Source organism: Physella acuta, unplaced genomic scaffold (genome assembly GCF_028476545.2).
Source record: "Physella acuta isolate Inbredline_101_S28 unplaced genomic scaffold, ASM2847654v3 ptg000855l, whole genome shotgun sequence".
NCBI classification, from domain to species: Eukaryota; Metazoa; Mollusca; class Gastropoda; family Physidae; genus Physella; species Physella acuta.
Genome location: NW_026732372.1, coordinates 298030 through 313092, shown reverse-complemented (window position 1 = coordinate 313092; position 15063 = coordinate 298030). Strand labels below are relative to the sequence as shown.

Genomic DNA, 15063 nt, shown 5'->3' with positions numbered 1-15063 from the left:
GATTGCAAAGTAACGAAAAGTGAAAAGTAGCTTTTTAATTTAGGGTATCATAATGTAGGTGAGGCACACAATGCACGCCTCATCCATTAGACAATACTCCTCTTTTGTATTCACAGGGAGCTTAAGTTGTGTATTATACTTCAAATATGATAGCGGTTAAATCAATAAAGCACACATTTTCTTTACAAATATCTACATATTGTGTGACAATAAAGATTAGGCTGAAAAATGGGACATGTTACAGATGGGGGAAAGAGGAAATAAAACCTATTAATGTATGCTGATGTTATACATTGGTTGGCTGTAATCATAACATGTTCAATATTTATCAGTGACACACATAACCTGACACCTGACAACATGACTAGTTGTTTAGGGGTGCACAGCTGCTGTGTTAGTAAATAGGTCATCTATTCTAAACATGTTGATTACTAAGTATTGATTTTTTTTTTCAAAAGTGTAAACAAATGAAATAGATAAAGTATAGGCCTACAACAAAGTGAAACTAGAATCTAATTAGTATAGGTTCTGAGGCTAACAATTTAGTCAAATATTATTTAAATCATATGAAGTACAGATCAATAAAAAGAAAACTTCCTATTAACATTTCTACTTATTTTTATGCTTTTTTTTTTCCTTTAAAAAATTATATCTAATATATTCATCATTATCCTGCACTCATATTATTCATGTTATTTATTTAAAAACAGCACGTTTTTAAGTTAATTGGATGGTAATATCATATATAATTATAAAATTATTTTAAATATAATTTTTTTTGCCTAATGATAACAGTAGGTCACAACTACAAAATAACTCAATATTAACAAAAAGCTAAACTTTGTATAATTATAAATTGATTAAAACATTTTTTTTTGTATAATGATAACAGTAGGTCATAACTACAAAATAACTCAATATTAAAAAAAAACAACTGTAATTTGTGGCTTAACTAGCAGACCAAGTTGCAAACAGAATAAAAAAATTATAATTAATAAAAAGATATCATAAACATATGATGATGATATGCTAGTGATATTTGCTAGGGGTAGCTGCTACCTTGCCCTTGATGCCCCCCTCCCAAATAATATATCACTAATTCTTCTGAATAACAACAAAATGAGGAAATGGGTAGTGATCTAAAGAATAGGTTGTTTCATGGTATTGAAATATTATAGTTTGTAATTCAACAAAAACAATATGAAATTTATTTATTTTTAAAGTCATTATCGTAAGAAACATTTTAAAATAATTTTTTTTGGTGATGAAATAATGTGATACATTGGATAAAATCTAGTGACAGTCAGATACTAAAATGTGCCTCTTGGCTTTTCTGTGCTAATTTTTTTGCCAAAAATCAAAATCATACTGAAACATTCACTGCCTGATGCTTAGTGCTGCCTACTAAACCTTGCTACACTAATACATTAGGGTTCAAAATATAAAACAAATTAACTAATCTCAGGCCAAAGCACTGTGCAAATAGAAATATGCTAAATATAAACTGATGTGCAGTAGGACATAATGTCCAGTCAACTTCCCTGCCTATTTCCCCCCTCCCCCATTATGTACTGTAAATGCAAAGTAAACAGAGATTAAAAAGTGAACAATATAATATGAATGAAATTGTAATTGTGAAATTGTATTGTTAAATGTTTTACCTGGTAAAAAAAAAATGAAACAAGATAAATTTATATTTTAATATTGTCCTAATAAGTTTTGAGCTTTAATTTACATAGTTATTGACCATGTCTGGCTATTAAGATCACATTTTTTTCTTTGTGGTTAGACTGCCTCTACCAAACTGAGTGATTATCACTTTCTTGAAACATTGTCATTGCTCTCTTTAAAGCATGTATATGTGAGGTGCATAATGGGAAATAGCTTGTCAGACCATTAGGGTCAAGCCAGAAAATGAAATCAAAAGACAAACTAACCAGACATCAAAATCAAGCCCCAATAGAAAAAGTCAACATACATAGCCTCCCAGCAACAAGGGGGTTGGGAGTACTACTTGATGTTATGGTCATTCCACCTATATTCATTTTAAAGACTGCCATACACTATGCAGCAGGCTCGACTCAAAAAATAGTCCAAAGGAATATCTAGGTTAATAAGATTTATCCTTTTCAAAAGATGGCTTCCAATAATTAATGCATGAGATGGCAAATTTAGATTTTTTGGTAGGTGCTCATCACTAGTCTTGTAGTTAATAGCTATTACCAGCCATCTCAAAATTGTATCTTTATGCTTATTATAGATCTATTCATTAACAAATTACATTTTAATATTACTCACCAACTAATTTTTTAATTACAATTTATTAAATTAAGGCCCTGTCATCTCATAAGAAAAAGGAGTAGTCACATGACAGTACTCTACAAAACATGATTGTCAGCTGCTCTGTGTGACATCAATAGTGCCACCATTTGGAGAAGTTTCAGGCTTCAGCAAACATTATCCACATTAAAAGCTAACAGTATAAGTATAGTATAGATACAGGCCTACATAATTTGAGGCTTCCTAAATCCCTCAATGTAATAGTTACAAATCATTTATCATATTTATAATATATCTTGATCTAACTCTTACTTTTAATTTAAGTGTGTATCACAAGAAGTAAACTAAACTTAATGATTCAGGAATGTCTGTGAGCCTCAGTGTGAGTGACAGTGAGTGTGAACTTGTTGGTTAACACAACTTTTACAATTTATGAACTTTATTTCAACTTACAATACACAATCTTAATTATTAATAATTAATATTAATTAACCAGGTGTGGACCGTGGTGTGAACGGTCAGTGTACTGTATAATAATTATTAATTAATTCTATTATTTTTATCACTCGGTATTCTACCTACCAAAGTGCATTGGCCAAAAGCACCTCTTGTGGCTTTACCCACATTATTCTCTAGATCTATGTACTTTTGAAAGAAACAGCATATCAAATATAAATCTACAACAAAAAAACCCTTCTCGACTTTAAATCTTTATTATTTTAATGATTGTTATCAAACACTACTACTGATATTCTACTTCCGTCAACAACGTCAGCTGTTTCCGGAAGCAAAATTTTCACACTTTCGATTTAATTTTTTTCCATCTTAAATTTTAAATAGAACCAACAATAGTAGATCTAGAACCTATGTGAATCGGTCATATAGTGACAATATAGTCTACTAAAAAAGCGAATATCTAACTTCAATCTCTAATGCAATTGAGTAAAAACATTTTTAAAAACTGTGGAGTCGCTCATAGACAGCGTCCCCCTTTTGGCGATTTTTATCTCCCCCCCCCCCCCCCCACTCCTCCGCATTTTCACACAATATCAAAAAGTCCCACCCCCTGTAAATGACACCACGCATAATCCTACCCCATTTCCTGTACATTTTTATTACATTTTAAGGGGTCGGCGTGGTCGAGTCGGTAAAGCTCATGGTTGCTAAACCGAAAAGTCTCGAGTTCGAACCCTCGGGCAGATGAGGCTCGTTAGCTGGGGACAGCCACTCTTCTAGGAGAGACAACTCCAAAATTAAACAACTGCCTTGTAGTTTGTTCTTGGTTGGACAAAGGCTATGGAAGCAAATCCAAAAAGAAAAGCAGGCTGAAATCGGAGTCAATGGCCTCAATGGCATAACCAGTTGACACGTACCGCTTAATTGTGTTGGAGGCGTGGTCGAGTCGGCAAAAAGTTCATGTTTGATAAATTCGAACAAAGTTTCGAGTTCAAAACCCACTGGCAGATAAATCTCGATCACCTTCAACACTAAAAATTCATGTGGGTTTGTTACTTACGAGCACAATCGTTTGTGAATGAAAATTCAAGTAAAATATTATAACTCTACATATATTATCCATGTCTTCATGTATTACTCGGGGAAACTCCATGTGTCCGTGGCAACGAACGGAAAAGATGATGCGATTATTTGAGAGCTGGACATTACCCAATATACTAAAATAGGGCATTATATATTCATTTAATTAAATTGCTTCCTCTGTCTGTCTGTCGTGCTTCGTCATGAGTCAAAACTGGCGAGCGAACACTTCTATCGGAAAGATTTCTTTCAAACTTGGCTCGTGGGTCCAGACCCTATGACGATGCAATCTGACAGTCAATTTGACTCAACTTGATGCTAAAATAATTGTTTAAGACTTAATTAGTTACCTATAGGGCCTATAGATTACTAATTTTACGCATTGTTAGCGTTCGTTTGGTGCGTAATTCTTTTTAGTCACACAATTCTATTGCATTGATTTTTAAAGTACTGAAATTTCCAAAGATAAAAATCGTTTTAAAAACAAGCTTTTATATAATTATACACTCAAAAGAAGAAAATAAATGGTTATTTTATATTAAAGTTCTATTCTATATGGTGTGTAATAATACACCACTACCTAAATAATTGAAAAGAAAAGTCATACTATATAATACCTTTACTAAAATTTAATAAGCGACCCACGCCCTACATTTTAGTTATTGGTTATTTATTTAGTGATTCATTATTATATTAGATATTTAAAGAAAGTCATAATTCTCTTTTTAGTGCATAATAATTAATAATTATATAATATAAACGACTTAAAAACGTGTTATTTTCTTATACTTTTTGTTTTGGTCTTTAGTCCGTACACTTATTTGTAAACATACAGGCGTGCTTGATTGATACAACAACTTCACAAGGTATTGGTACTCATTCATGGTAGCTAGTCTAAGTACTAATTATTTAAATATAGATCTAGAACTTAAATAACTAAGTAGACCTAGTAATACACTAGATCTATCTAGTACTAGTAGTAGAATTGCGATTTTGTACTCCTGTGCTGTGATTGAAGTTTTAGTTTAGAAGTGAAGTCAAACACTTTACTTACTTTACTTGACTTTACTATAGTAGGTACTAGGATAAATTTTCAAAATTGGATTTTTGGGGAAACAACTACTACAGTTAAAAGGAGCAGAAAATTACAATAACAGAACAGTTTTCATTTTTGATGTAGCTCAAACGGTTAAATAGTTATGATTTTTTTTCGTATTAAAAAAAGCGTTTTTTTTAACATAGGATTTTTTTCAATTTCTGTGTTAGAATTTTTTAAAGCGTTTACTAAAATTGTCATAGCCTGTAAACCGTGTGATCAAATTTGTTATAACTTTGTAGTAACTTAAGTTATCATATATGTTAACATAATAAAAAATAAAAAGAGAACTTCATAGGTAGAATTCTAAAAAAAACTGGAGGGGAGGAGGGGACCCCCTTATTTGTGCATTCACAGTGCTTTCATACAATCACAGTTTAAAGTTAAACTATTTGAAATATCAAGCTGAAAATTGCTCAGAATGTGTGGCTATGGATGTGATCATTAATACCATCAAAATATTGATCATAATTTGAAAGTTTTTTGTTCAAAGAGCAAATGAGTTGATAAATTATGCATTTTTACAAAAACCGAAATCTGGTTAGTGTAAAATGGAAAATGATGCCAAATTTGAACTTTTAAGTATTTATGTCTCAAAATTGGCCTGATTGTAGTTAACCCTAAACCTAAATAGATACAATCAAATTGTATGTTTTAGTTATATATGTTTGCCTAAAATAGGGGGTGGAAGAATGTACCCCTCTATATTTTTAACACCGAAACTTTTCACACAACTCAAAATTAACTCAAACTATTTAAAATATCAAGCTGAAAACTGATCAGAATGAAGTTCTGTAAGTGTGTCTGTTAATATTATATAAATATTGATATTGGTAAGTTTTATAAATGGTTATATGTGAATTCTAATTTTTTTTAAATATATGAAACCATATTTTAAACTATTGTAATTTGTTTTAGAAAATTAAAGATGAACAAGTTATTTATTTCCATCAAAGAAATTTAATTTCCATCACTGTTTAATATTACATTGTTCTTCCTTTGCCTATGCTGTAGAATTGCAGTTTCTATCTGGAATAATGAACATTACTTTAGTAACATGTCATTAAAATAAATGAAACATAACTAATTAGTAAACTGACCAACCACTGTAGACATACGGTCATTAAGATCGACTTATTAAATTCCCGACAAACCCCTTGACATCATTAATGACTTATTGTGCGTGACAATAACTCCCGTCATTAATGCTCACGTCAATATGTGCGTGACAATGACTCCCGTCATTAATGCTCACGTCAATATGTGCGTGACAATGACTCCCGTCATTAATGCTCACGTCAATATGTGCGTGACAATGACTCCCGTCATTAATGCTCACGGCAATCCGTGCGTGACAATAACTCCCGCCATTAATGCTCACGTCAATATGTGCGTGACAATGACTCCCGTCATTAATGCTCACGGCTATACAGTTCTAGAATCTAGCTCTCGTCAAAATGGCTCAAAATAAACGCCGTAGATAAAAATAAAACCTATTTTTGTTAGTATTCAAGATGTAAAAAGTCCACAACATTAATCTTAGAAGAATTCAAATAAACAGGACTACTGCGTTTATAATCAGAACAGAGCGTTGAAAACTTGGAATACTGTTTTAAATCCTTCATTATAAACTATGGTAAACGATCTTCCATAAGTGACGTCATTAACCCTCCCCCTATCCTCATTGGTACACTACGTCACCTTTCTTAACCCCAACCCTCGATGCTCACGTAGAACAATGTCAACCTCGGGTCAACGCGTCGTTCAGTGACGTCAGAGGACTGAGGACAGATTCCCGGTGAACGCAGTTAATTTGGGGGGAAAAAAACCATAACCAACAATAATAATGTCAGTTTCGCGTGTTGGTTTAGTAGTGGGCCATGGGCCATCCATACAATAGATCTACATGACGTCACGGAACTGGAGTCCACCGTACTTACTCAACCCCCCCCCCCCCTCCCAACACCCATCTTCTATGTGCAACACATCATCCAAAACGTTATGCCCTCTCGGTCTCAACCTTAAAACCGACCGCTAAATGTATGCGTATATGACAGCATTTCAAATAATAAAATATATAGGCCTAAATAAAGAGTCAATGGGGAATGTGCTATTATTTTCTAGAACTGTCAATTCAAACGATATAGTGATATTAATTAAACAAAGTCTATACTAAACAATAAAAAAATAACTGAATACAGTGTAAATTGAAAGTCATATTTAATAAGTCGGTAGTGTTGTTAGCGTGATCGGGCTAGGCCTCTCACGGTACTTCCGGCTTTCCTTTCGTTTTGAGCCGTAACCATCAGAAATGGCGAAGTACATACCTTTTTGGGGAGTGAACCATTAACAATGGGAGCAACTTAGAACTCTAAATTAATAAAGATAATACGTAGAAATGGTCCCTTTGTTTGAGTCTCTACATAAAGTGCGCGTGTCTTCAATAGTTTTTTTGTAATGAATAAAATAAACTTACCTTATTTTCAAAGAATAACTCCTCTTTTTTGGGTCCAGAAAAAAAAACAAAAAAAAACAAACAAGCTTGATATCCATTTTTCTCCTTAAAACAATCATCAAAAGAAAAATGATCACACGGAAGCGGCAAATTAAGCAAATTTTCGAACATCGTCACTCGCGCCATCGACGAAAACGCAACAGCCTGGTAACGGGAGAAAAATGACGCCTCGGACGCCGCGGCGCGAGCGTAATCCTAGTACCTATTACTATAGTAAAAGTTCAGTTCAGTATAGTTTATAAGCGGAGTTGAGCCTGAGAGTTGACTCAGTAACTGTAACTGTCAGTAACTGAATAATCAGTTCAAGTTGTCAGTAATGAGTAGAGTACAGAGTTATGAGAGTACTCAGTCTCAGTAAGTACTGAGGCCGAGTCAGTACATTGAAGTACATTCATCAGTCAGTACAACAACCGTTACCGTGTGATAGTCGTGTGTACGACAGTGTAGTTGAGTGTAGTGTACGTAGTACGTAGTTTAAGTATTGTAGTTTTACTACTAAATACTAGTCTAGTGTAGACACAACAAAGGTGGAGGGCGGACTGGATGAGTGAAGAGTGGGAGTGGATGAGTTAAATTTAAATTTTATTAGAAAACACAATTTTTAGAAAAGTCATAGATAATCATTAATCTCACGATATACATAATAATACATAGTGTCAGAAACTATCTAGTAATGTTTGTTTATAATGTTTAGTTTCGGTAACATTCGTTACTGTACTATAAACCATTGTTTATTTGACCCTTGAACTAGAAATAAAGTCAAGTGCATTAAATTAATGTTTTAACTTAATTTAAAATTTTAAAGTTTAATTGACAGAAAATTAGCAACACATTAGGCCTAGCCTACTAAATCTAAATATTATTAATAAAGTCGAGTGCAGTAGTTAATGTTTTTTTTTCCAAAACATGGAAAAAAACTTTCAGAAGATTTGCGACAACTAGATCTAGTCTTAAGTTTAGGTTCTCTAGATCTAGTAAAATAAGACGATTAGATTTACTAAAGTTAAAAGTAGTAAGAAGTTAAAGAAGAACTAGAATCTAGAACAATGTTTAGTAAAAGCAATAATTAGTAGGCCTACATACACTTAAAATAATTAGAAATACAAAATAATTAGCAAAAAAGTATTTAAAATGCAAGTAAAATCAATCCATACACATTTTTAAACATTATGTATGAAAAATAATGAGTGTTGTTTGGTACTTTACTACGAATAGCCCTGGCAGGCTATTCATACTTCACTATTTTTAGCCGACCAATCAAATTTATTTTTAAATTCATTGTCACATTAGCTTGTGTAGTGTATGACATTCCAATTTTGAATCTCGTAGTAACTGCTCCGGTGGTCGAAGTGGTTGTGCATTGGCTAGTTTGTTTTCGAGGAGTGGGTTCTATTCCCTTTGACTCAGAGATTATTTTTTCATTTTTGCTTTTTTTTTTACATTTTACTTAAGGATTAGGGTTAGGCATTAGGGTTAGTGATAAGATTAGATCTAAAAAATAATTAGCTCTAGATCTATACAGCATGAAAAAGTGAATTCAAGAATCACAGAAAAAAAGCCTCACGCTGATTGGTCAGAGTAGGAATAGCCTTCATAGGGCTATTTTTTAGTAAAGTACAAATAGCCGCAGCCAAAATAATATGGCGGCAAATAAATGATTGTTTACAGTATTTTCGGTGGTTTCCTGAACGGCTCGACAGACTACGCCATGGTTTTACTGTTTTTTACTGCTGTACAGTTCCAGAATAATAACCGACGCTATATTGTGATTTTACCAAGTCATTTACTGTAAATTTTGACACTAGCTCAATTGACTAAAAAATATATGTCATTATTCTGTACTTAGTACATTAGTACTTAGTTGTGTACTTATAATGAGGGTGCACATTTTGCATCATTTTATTAATTAGGCCTACTCGCAAACACATCTGTATAAAGTCAAGAATTTTTCCAAAAAAGTCTGGAAAAAGTCTGGAATTTCATTTTCAAAATAGTGCAATGGAGAGGGGAAGAAAAAAAATCGTTTTTAAAAAGAATGACTACTTAAAAATGATCTCCCTATTATCCTAGACAAGACTGACTAACAGATAGATTTCCACTTGCTGATATTAACAATCAGCAGCCTACTTAGTGAGCCTAATAATTAACTGAATTTTTACTGCCCTATCTCCTTTGCTTTCTGTACCCCTTAATTACTTATTGTAAAACCTCTCAGTAATGTATTTATCTTTATTTCTTTATAGCAGTTTCAAATATTCACCATGACCAAAAGAAGTAAGAAGAAAAATGTGCCTGTAAATGCAGCTGTGGCTGAAGAAGCAAAAAGCCAATTAGTTGAATTAGATGAAGAAAATTCATCCATTGTAGAAAATGAAGAAAGTTCATTTATTAATGATGACATTGAAGGTCCAACAGATGTTGGTGGATTTACAATTCTTGGTGATTTCAAGGCTAAAGAGAAGAAAATTGTAAGTGCTTGAATATAATAGTTTTCAAAGTTCATTTTGTTACATGGATTTATTTATACTGTTGTATTTGAAAAAGTTAATGTACACTTTAAAATATTAATTTTACTTCAGGTTGAGAGGGTTCTACCAAACTGGCTTCAACACCCAGTTCTTATTAGTTCTGAAGAAGTAAAAAATTTTGCAAGCATTACAGATTTAGACAGAAATTTAGTCGAAAGTTTAAAGGCCAATGGCATAGAATCATGTTTCCCAGGTAAACCCATATTTTTAAAATATAAAAATTTTGGGTAACAAAGGTATAGATGATTTTATTTTTTTCTGTTTTATTTTCGTCTATGGTTAACAGTTCAGTGGACAGTTATACCTGAACTCCTGGCTCAGTGTGCATGTGGATTATATGCTGGAGATGGTGGATTTCGTCCTCGTGATGTTTGTGTGTCTGCACCAACTGGAAGTGGAAAAACTCTAACCTTTGTTCTTCCTATTATTCAGGTGACATTTTCTGTAGTTCAGATAATATATATTTGTTATACCCTTTGAATATTAAACACCATCGTTTTATTGATATTTGCATAATTATTCTGATATGTGTTTTTGTTATTCAGCACCTGACTAATGGTACAAGATTTTATTTTATAATACCACATATTGTGCTCATTGTTATCTCCATTAATGGTCATGTAAAGAATGTGTGGTCTCAAACTTGTAGGTCAAAGACAAAGATTAGCATATTGATCTTACTAAAATTGTAGTTTACTTTTCGAGGCCTCAGTCTAGCTCCATAAAATAAGTTGAGGTTTTGATACACGTTTATGCCATTTATTCAACTTTCCATGCTTTACTTGCTTTTATTTCTCATACCAGGCCCTTAAAAACAGGGTCATTCCTCATGTACGGGCCCTGGTTATTCTACCTGTGCGAGATTTGGCTATTCAAGTGTACAAAGTGTTTAAACAATATATTCAGGGTACATCTCTAAGGGTTAGTAATTTCTATTGATACTAGAGTAATCTGTGTTTTTTTTTTTTTTTGCCAGTTGGTTAAATGTTTTTATCACTGACCAATGGCAATGGTAGTTTTATTGTTAATTTTATTCCAAATATTACCTACTTTTTAAAGACATTAAAAATACTTTTAATTTAAGTTAGATTTTAAAAGAAACACAAATGTGTGCATATAATATATATGAATTTTAGCAAAATTAAGTTATCATAAGTGAGCAGTAAACAATAATAGTAGTTTACTTTTTGTCTTAACAAGTGAATTATGTGTAAAAAATCATATGTACTTTCCAGGTTGTACTTGTGGCTGGAAAGAAAGACTTTTTCTCAGAGCAAGGAAAATTAGTTCGGGAAAGGTAAGCTCATAATAGCTTAGTGGTAGTCTTGCCTTTTTCTGTGTCTATATCTAAGTGATTTTGCTAAACATGTTTTTATTTTGTTTAGGAAATAAAAGCCATCAGACATCAGGTGCTGTTATAATACAATTATTTGTTTTTAGACCACATGCACAACCATCGGAGAAATGGGCAAGTATGGCTGACATTGTTGTGGCTACAAAAGGGAGGCTACTAGATCATTTGGATAGAACAGAAGGCTTTGATCTTACACATCTGAGATTTTTGGTAAAAGTTTGACATTTAAATTTATAAACTATTTTACCAGCAATACAAGTATTCACACATTTAATATAAGTTCTTTACATTTTAAAATAGTTATGCATGTATATTTTAGGTTATAGACGAGGCTGATAGACAAATGGATGATGTACATGATGATTGGTTGAGTCAGGTGGAAAAGGCTGCCTATACACCAAAATTGGGAGCATTTGCTCCTTACCACAGAGAAAAACCTGGTCCTCTCACCATTGCCAGGTTGGTTTTGTGTTGAATAATGAACTGTTTACATTTTTTTAGAAATGAATATGCTTGTATGTTGTTAAACAATGTAAATGTTTTTTCTCGTTTGTGCATTTTGAACTTAATACCATATTTTTAAAATTATTTTTCAGCTGCAAGACAATTGTTATGCATGTGAGTAGTTGTTTATTCTGGCTCACTTTGAAATAGTTATGATGATATTTAACATTTACTGTGATGTTGGGATCTATTATAATGTCAATTGGACCAAACATAAATAATTTTCTGCTGATATTTATTTCAGGTCCAGAAGCTTTTGTTTTCTGCAACATTATCTCAAAACCCAGAAAAGTTAGAAAAAATGAACCTTTTTCTCCCCTTGCTGTTTGCCAGTGTGGCTCCTTCCATTAAAAATCCAGCCACACCAAAAGCAAACACAAATATGGATGGAGAAATGAAACATGATATGATGGACACAAGTGATTCCAATATTAAAGGTTAGTAATGCTGATATAAATAAATTTGTACATTCCAGGCATATCTTTAATCACTGTAAATAGACTTACATGGTTTGGGATGGGAGTAATTTCAAGATTTAGGTATGATCAGTGTAGCAATCCTAGAAAAAAAATAGCCTTAATATGTGCTATGACCAAACTATCAATTCATATGATGAGGTCACAGAAACAAGTTAACTCTACTTCATCTGCCTTATCGACTGTCAGATCCAAAAGGGTTACTAAAAGAGTCATGTCAAATTTACAAGCATATAATATGGTTAAAATGTGTGTTGAAAGTAATTGTGTTTTATTTTTTATTTAGAAGAAAACAAAGATTTCTGGAGTACAATATTCCTTTGCAAGTGTAGAAATTAACTAATTGATTTCTACCATATTTCTTTCCACAGCTCTATCAGTTGACAAATTTTCAACACCGGCATTACTCAAGGTGTGTTTAAAAAAAAAAAAAAAATATATATATATATATATATATATATATATATATATATATATATATATATATATATATATATATTTATATTTATATACATATAAAATTCTACTTTTGTCTGCTCTGTCAGCATGATCATTTTAACTCAAGAATACATAATAAATACTAGTAAATTAATAAGAAAAAATTATGTTACAACATTTATACCTTATTAATGATTTTAAAAAAAATTATTTCTTTGGTATTCTATTGGATATAGAATCGGAAAAAAACATTTAAATGAAATTGTACAGTTATTATCTATTTCCTAAGTGAAATGTTTGTGCCACACTGTATGAAAACTAAGGTGCTTGTACCAATACTGCTTGTGTAAACATTGTTTTAAACAGTATTTGTAGTAACGATAAATGTTAACACATGTTTGAAATCATTTTTCAGGAAAAATATATGGACTGCAAGGCTGCAGAGAAACCCTTGATCTTGTTTCATTTTCTTTTAAATAAAAAGTTCCAGCAAGTTTTATGCTTTACCAACTCGGTTGAATCAACACATAGGTGGGTTTGGATTTTTAAAATATCTATTTAGCAACAAAATTCTTATTTTCCAACAGTTATTTTGTATTCACTTTATTCTATTTAATTTCTGTACAACTATATCGATCTGTTAGTGTAACCCTGTGTTAATTTCTTCTGGATAAAAAGTTTTTTTTTTTTTAAAAATTAATTTTTACATTTTTTGTAGGCTGTATTTATTGGCAAAACAAATGGACGGGTTGAAGGTAGCTGAGCTCTCCTCTAATATTCACACTGCAAAACGTGAGAGAATTATAAGGAAATTTGTGAGGGGAGAACTCCAACTGTGAGTCATTGGTTGTTATTATATTAATAGTTTTTACTGAGGTTACAATGTCAGGATGTCTGTGGGTGGGCATGTGGCTAATTTTTAACTCTATTTCAACCGATATCTAAAGCACTGATTTCTTTCTATTTCCGACGACAATGCATGAATATCTCAATTTCACATTAATTAGTTATTTAAAAATAAACAAATTTAAAGATTACTGTATTCAATAAAATAAGGGGCAGATAATAGAACTACTTGTTAAACTGATTTTCATAGGGTACTAACTCTGTTTTGCTAGCTTTTAATAACTATTTGATTGTTAATCAGCCATTCACTTGAATTAATTTCAGGTTGATCTGCTCTGATGTAATGACTAGAGGTATGGACATAGAAAACGTACAGTATGTCATATCTTATGATGCCCCTTCCTACATTGAGACATACATTCACAGAGTGGGTCGCACTGCCAGGGCCAACAAATCTGGTATTTCAATCACATTACTGGAGGGCAAAGAGGTGAAGCTATAACTTCTAGGAGTTTTTAATTGTATCATGTTTTTCTATCTTTAAACTTATCTCACACTCATAAATAAATATATAATAAAATAGCTTAAGCATGGCTGTTATGTAACAAAATAGCTTAAAACACGTAAAAATGTAATGTATAATAAAATAATTTAAGCATAACCTCAATCTAATAATTGTAATTTATAATAGCTTAAAACATATCTCACTAATAAATGTAATAAATGATAACGTATCTTTAAAATTTGCATTCCGTAGTAACAATTTGTGTTTATCTTCTTTTAACCAGATGTTTCACTTTAAGAAAATGCTTAGAGAATCAGGGAGATGGGACAAGTTAAAGAGAATCTCTGTCAATCGTCAGCACCTAGAACCTCTAGTACCACAGTTTAGTAAAGCACTAAAGACCCTCCCAGCTATCTTAAAGGTTTGTTCAAATCATTGCGAAAATAAATAAATAAATTCTGCTTGGTCCATCATTTATTAGAGCTATAGTTATACTTTCAATGGGATGGCGTGACATAAGCAGTAGAGCACTAGGATGCTAACCCGAAAGTTTCAAGTTTGAATAGGATTAAAGTCAGTAGATTGTCCCTGACTCCACCCAGCTCTGATGGGTATCTTACCCACGTTAGGGAAAGTAAAGGCGGCTGGACAAAGTGCTGACCACACCTTCCCTTTATAGGCCAGGTCAAGAAACATGAACTCTACTTCATCTGCCCAATGGATCACTAGGTCTAAAGATAATACTTTATAATTATATTCATTGCTATTCAATTAGTCATGTCTAACAGGATTTATTTCCCTTTATATTGTTACTTTTTATCTAACTTAAGTCAGTTTCAAATTATATTTTTGTTTAATCCAGGAACAAAGAAGACAACAAAGAAGTTTGTGACAAGCCCTTAGCAGATAATACTTTAATTTAAAGCTTGCTGTTGATGTCATTTTTTTTGTACATAATAAAAAATTGTTACAAATAAATTTAAGA

At 32.1% G+C, this 15063-nt stretch overlaps 2 protein-coding genes across 4 annotated transcripts in view; one reads left to right on the top strand and one right to left on the bottom strand.

Moving 5' to 3' along the window:
* The window catches only part of LOC131952146 (TBC1 domain family member 9B), an 18649-nt gene extending 15597 nt beyond the window's left edge, over window positions 1-3052 (bottom strand). For both annotated transcript variants that reach the window (XM_059314686.1, XM_059314684.1), the window contains exon 1: window positions 2863-3052. In XM_059314686.1, the coding sequence (XP_059170669.1) occupies window positions 2863-2906 (44 nt within the window). In that variant the 5' untranslated portion in view covers window positions 2907-3052. The remainder of the gene's footprint in view (window positions 1-2862) is intronic.
* Window positions 3050-15063, top strand: LOC131952147 (ATP-dependent RNA helicase DDX51). Of its 2 annotated transcripts, none has more exons than XM_059314687.1 (16): window positions 3050-3222; window positions 9671-9895; window positions 10007-10148; window positions 10242-10387; window positions 10760-10876; window positions 11191-11252; window positions 11396-11519; window positions 11629-11768; window positions 11906-11927; window positions 12058-12250; window positions 12661-12701; window positions 13143-13258; window positions 13446-13562; window positions 13898-14063; window positions 14362-14499; window positions 14941-15063. In XM_059314687.1, the coding sequence occupies exons 2-16, from the start codon at window positions 9689-9691 to the stop codon at window positions 14968-14970; spliced, it is 1761 nt and encodes a 586-aa protein (XP_059170670.1). In that variant the 5' UTR covers window positions 3050-3222; window positions 9671-9688; the 3' UTR covers window positions 14971-15063. The 2 variants fall into 2 exon arrangements, with proteins under 2 accessions (XP_059170670.1, XP_059170671.1); XM_059314688.1 differs by lacking the exon at window positions 3050-3222 and adding an exon at window positions 4631-4682.

Bases quoted from the DNA above. Each gene is read 5' to 3' on its own strand.
- LOC131952147 (XM_059314687.1), top strand. From the start codon at position 9,689: ATGACCAAAAGAAGTAAGAAGAAAAATGTGCCTGTAAATGCAGCTGTG. The intron at 10,149-10,241 runs GTAAACCCATAT...TATGGTTAACAG, and splicing joins CATAGAATCATGTTTCCCAG to TTCAGTGGACAGTTATACCT. The intron at 14,064-14,361 runs GTGAAGCTATAA...TCTTTTAACCAG, and splicing joins CATTACTGGAGGGCAAAGAG to ATGTTTCACTTTAAGAAAAT.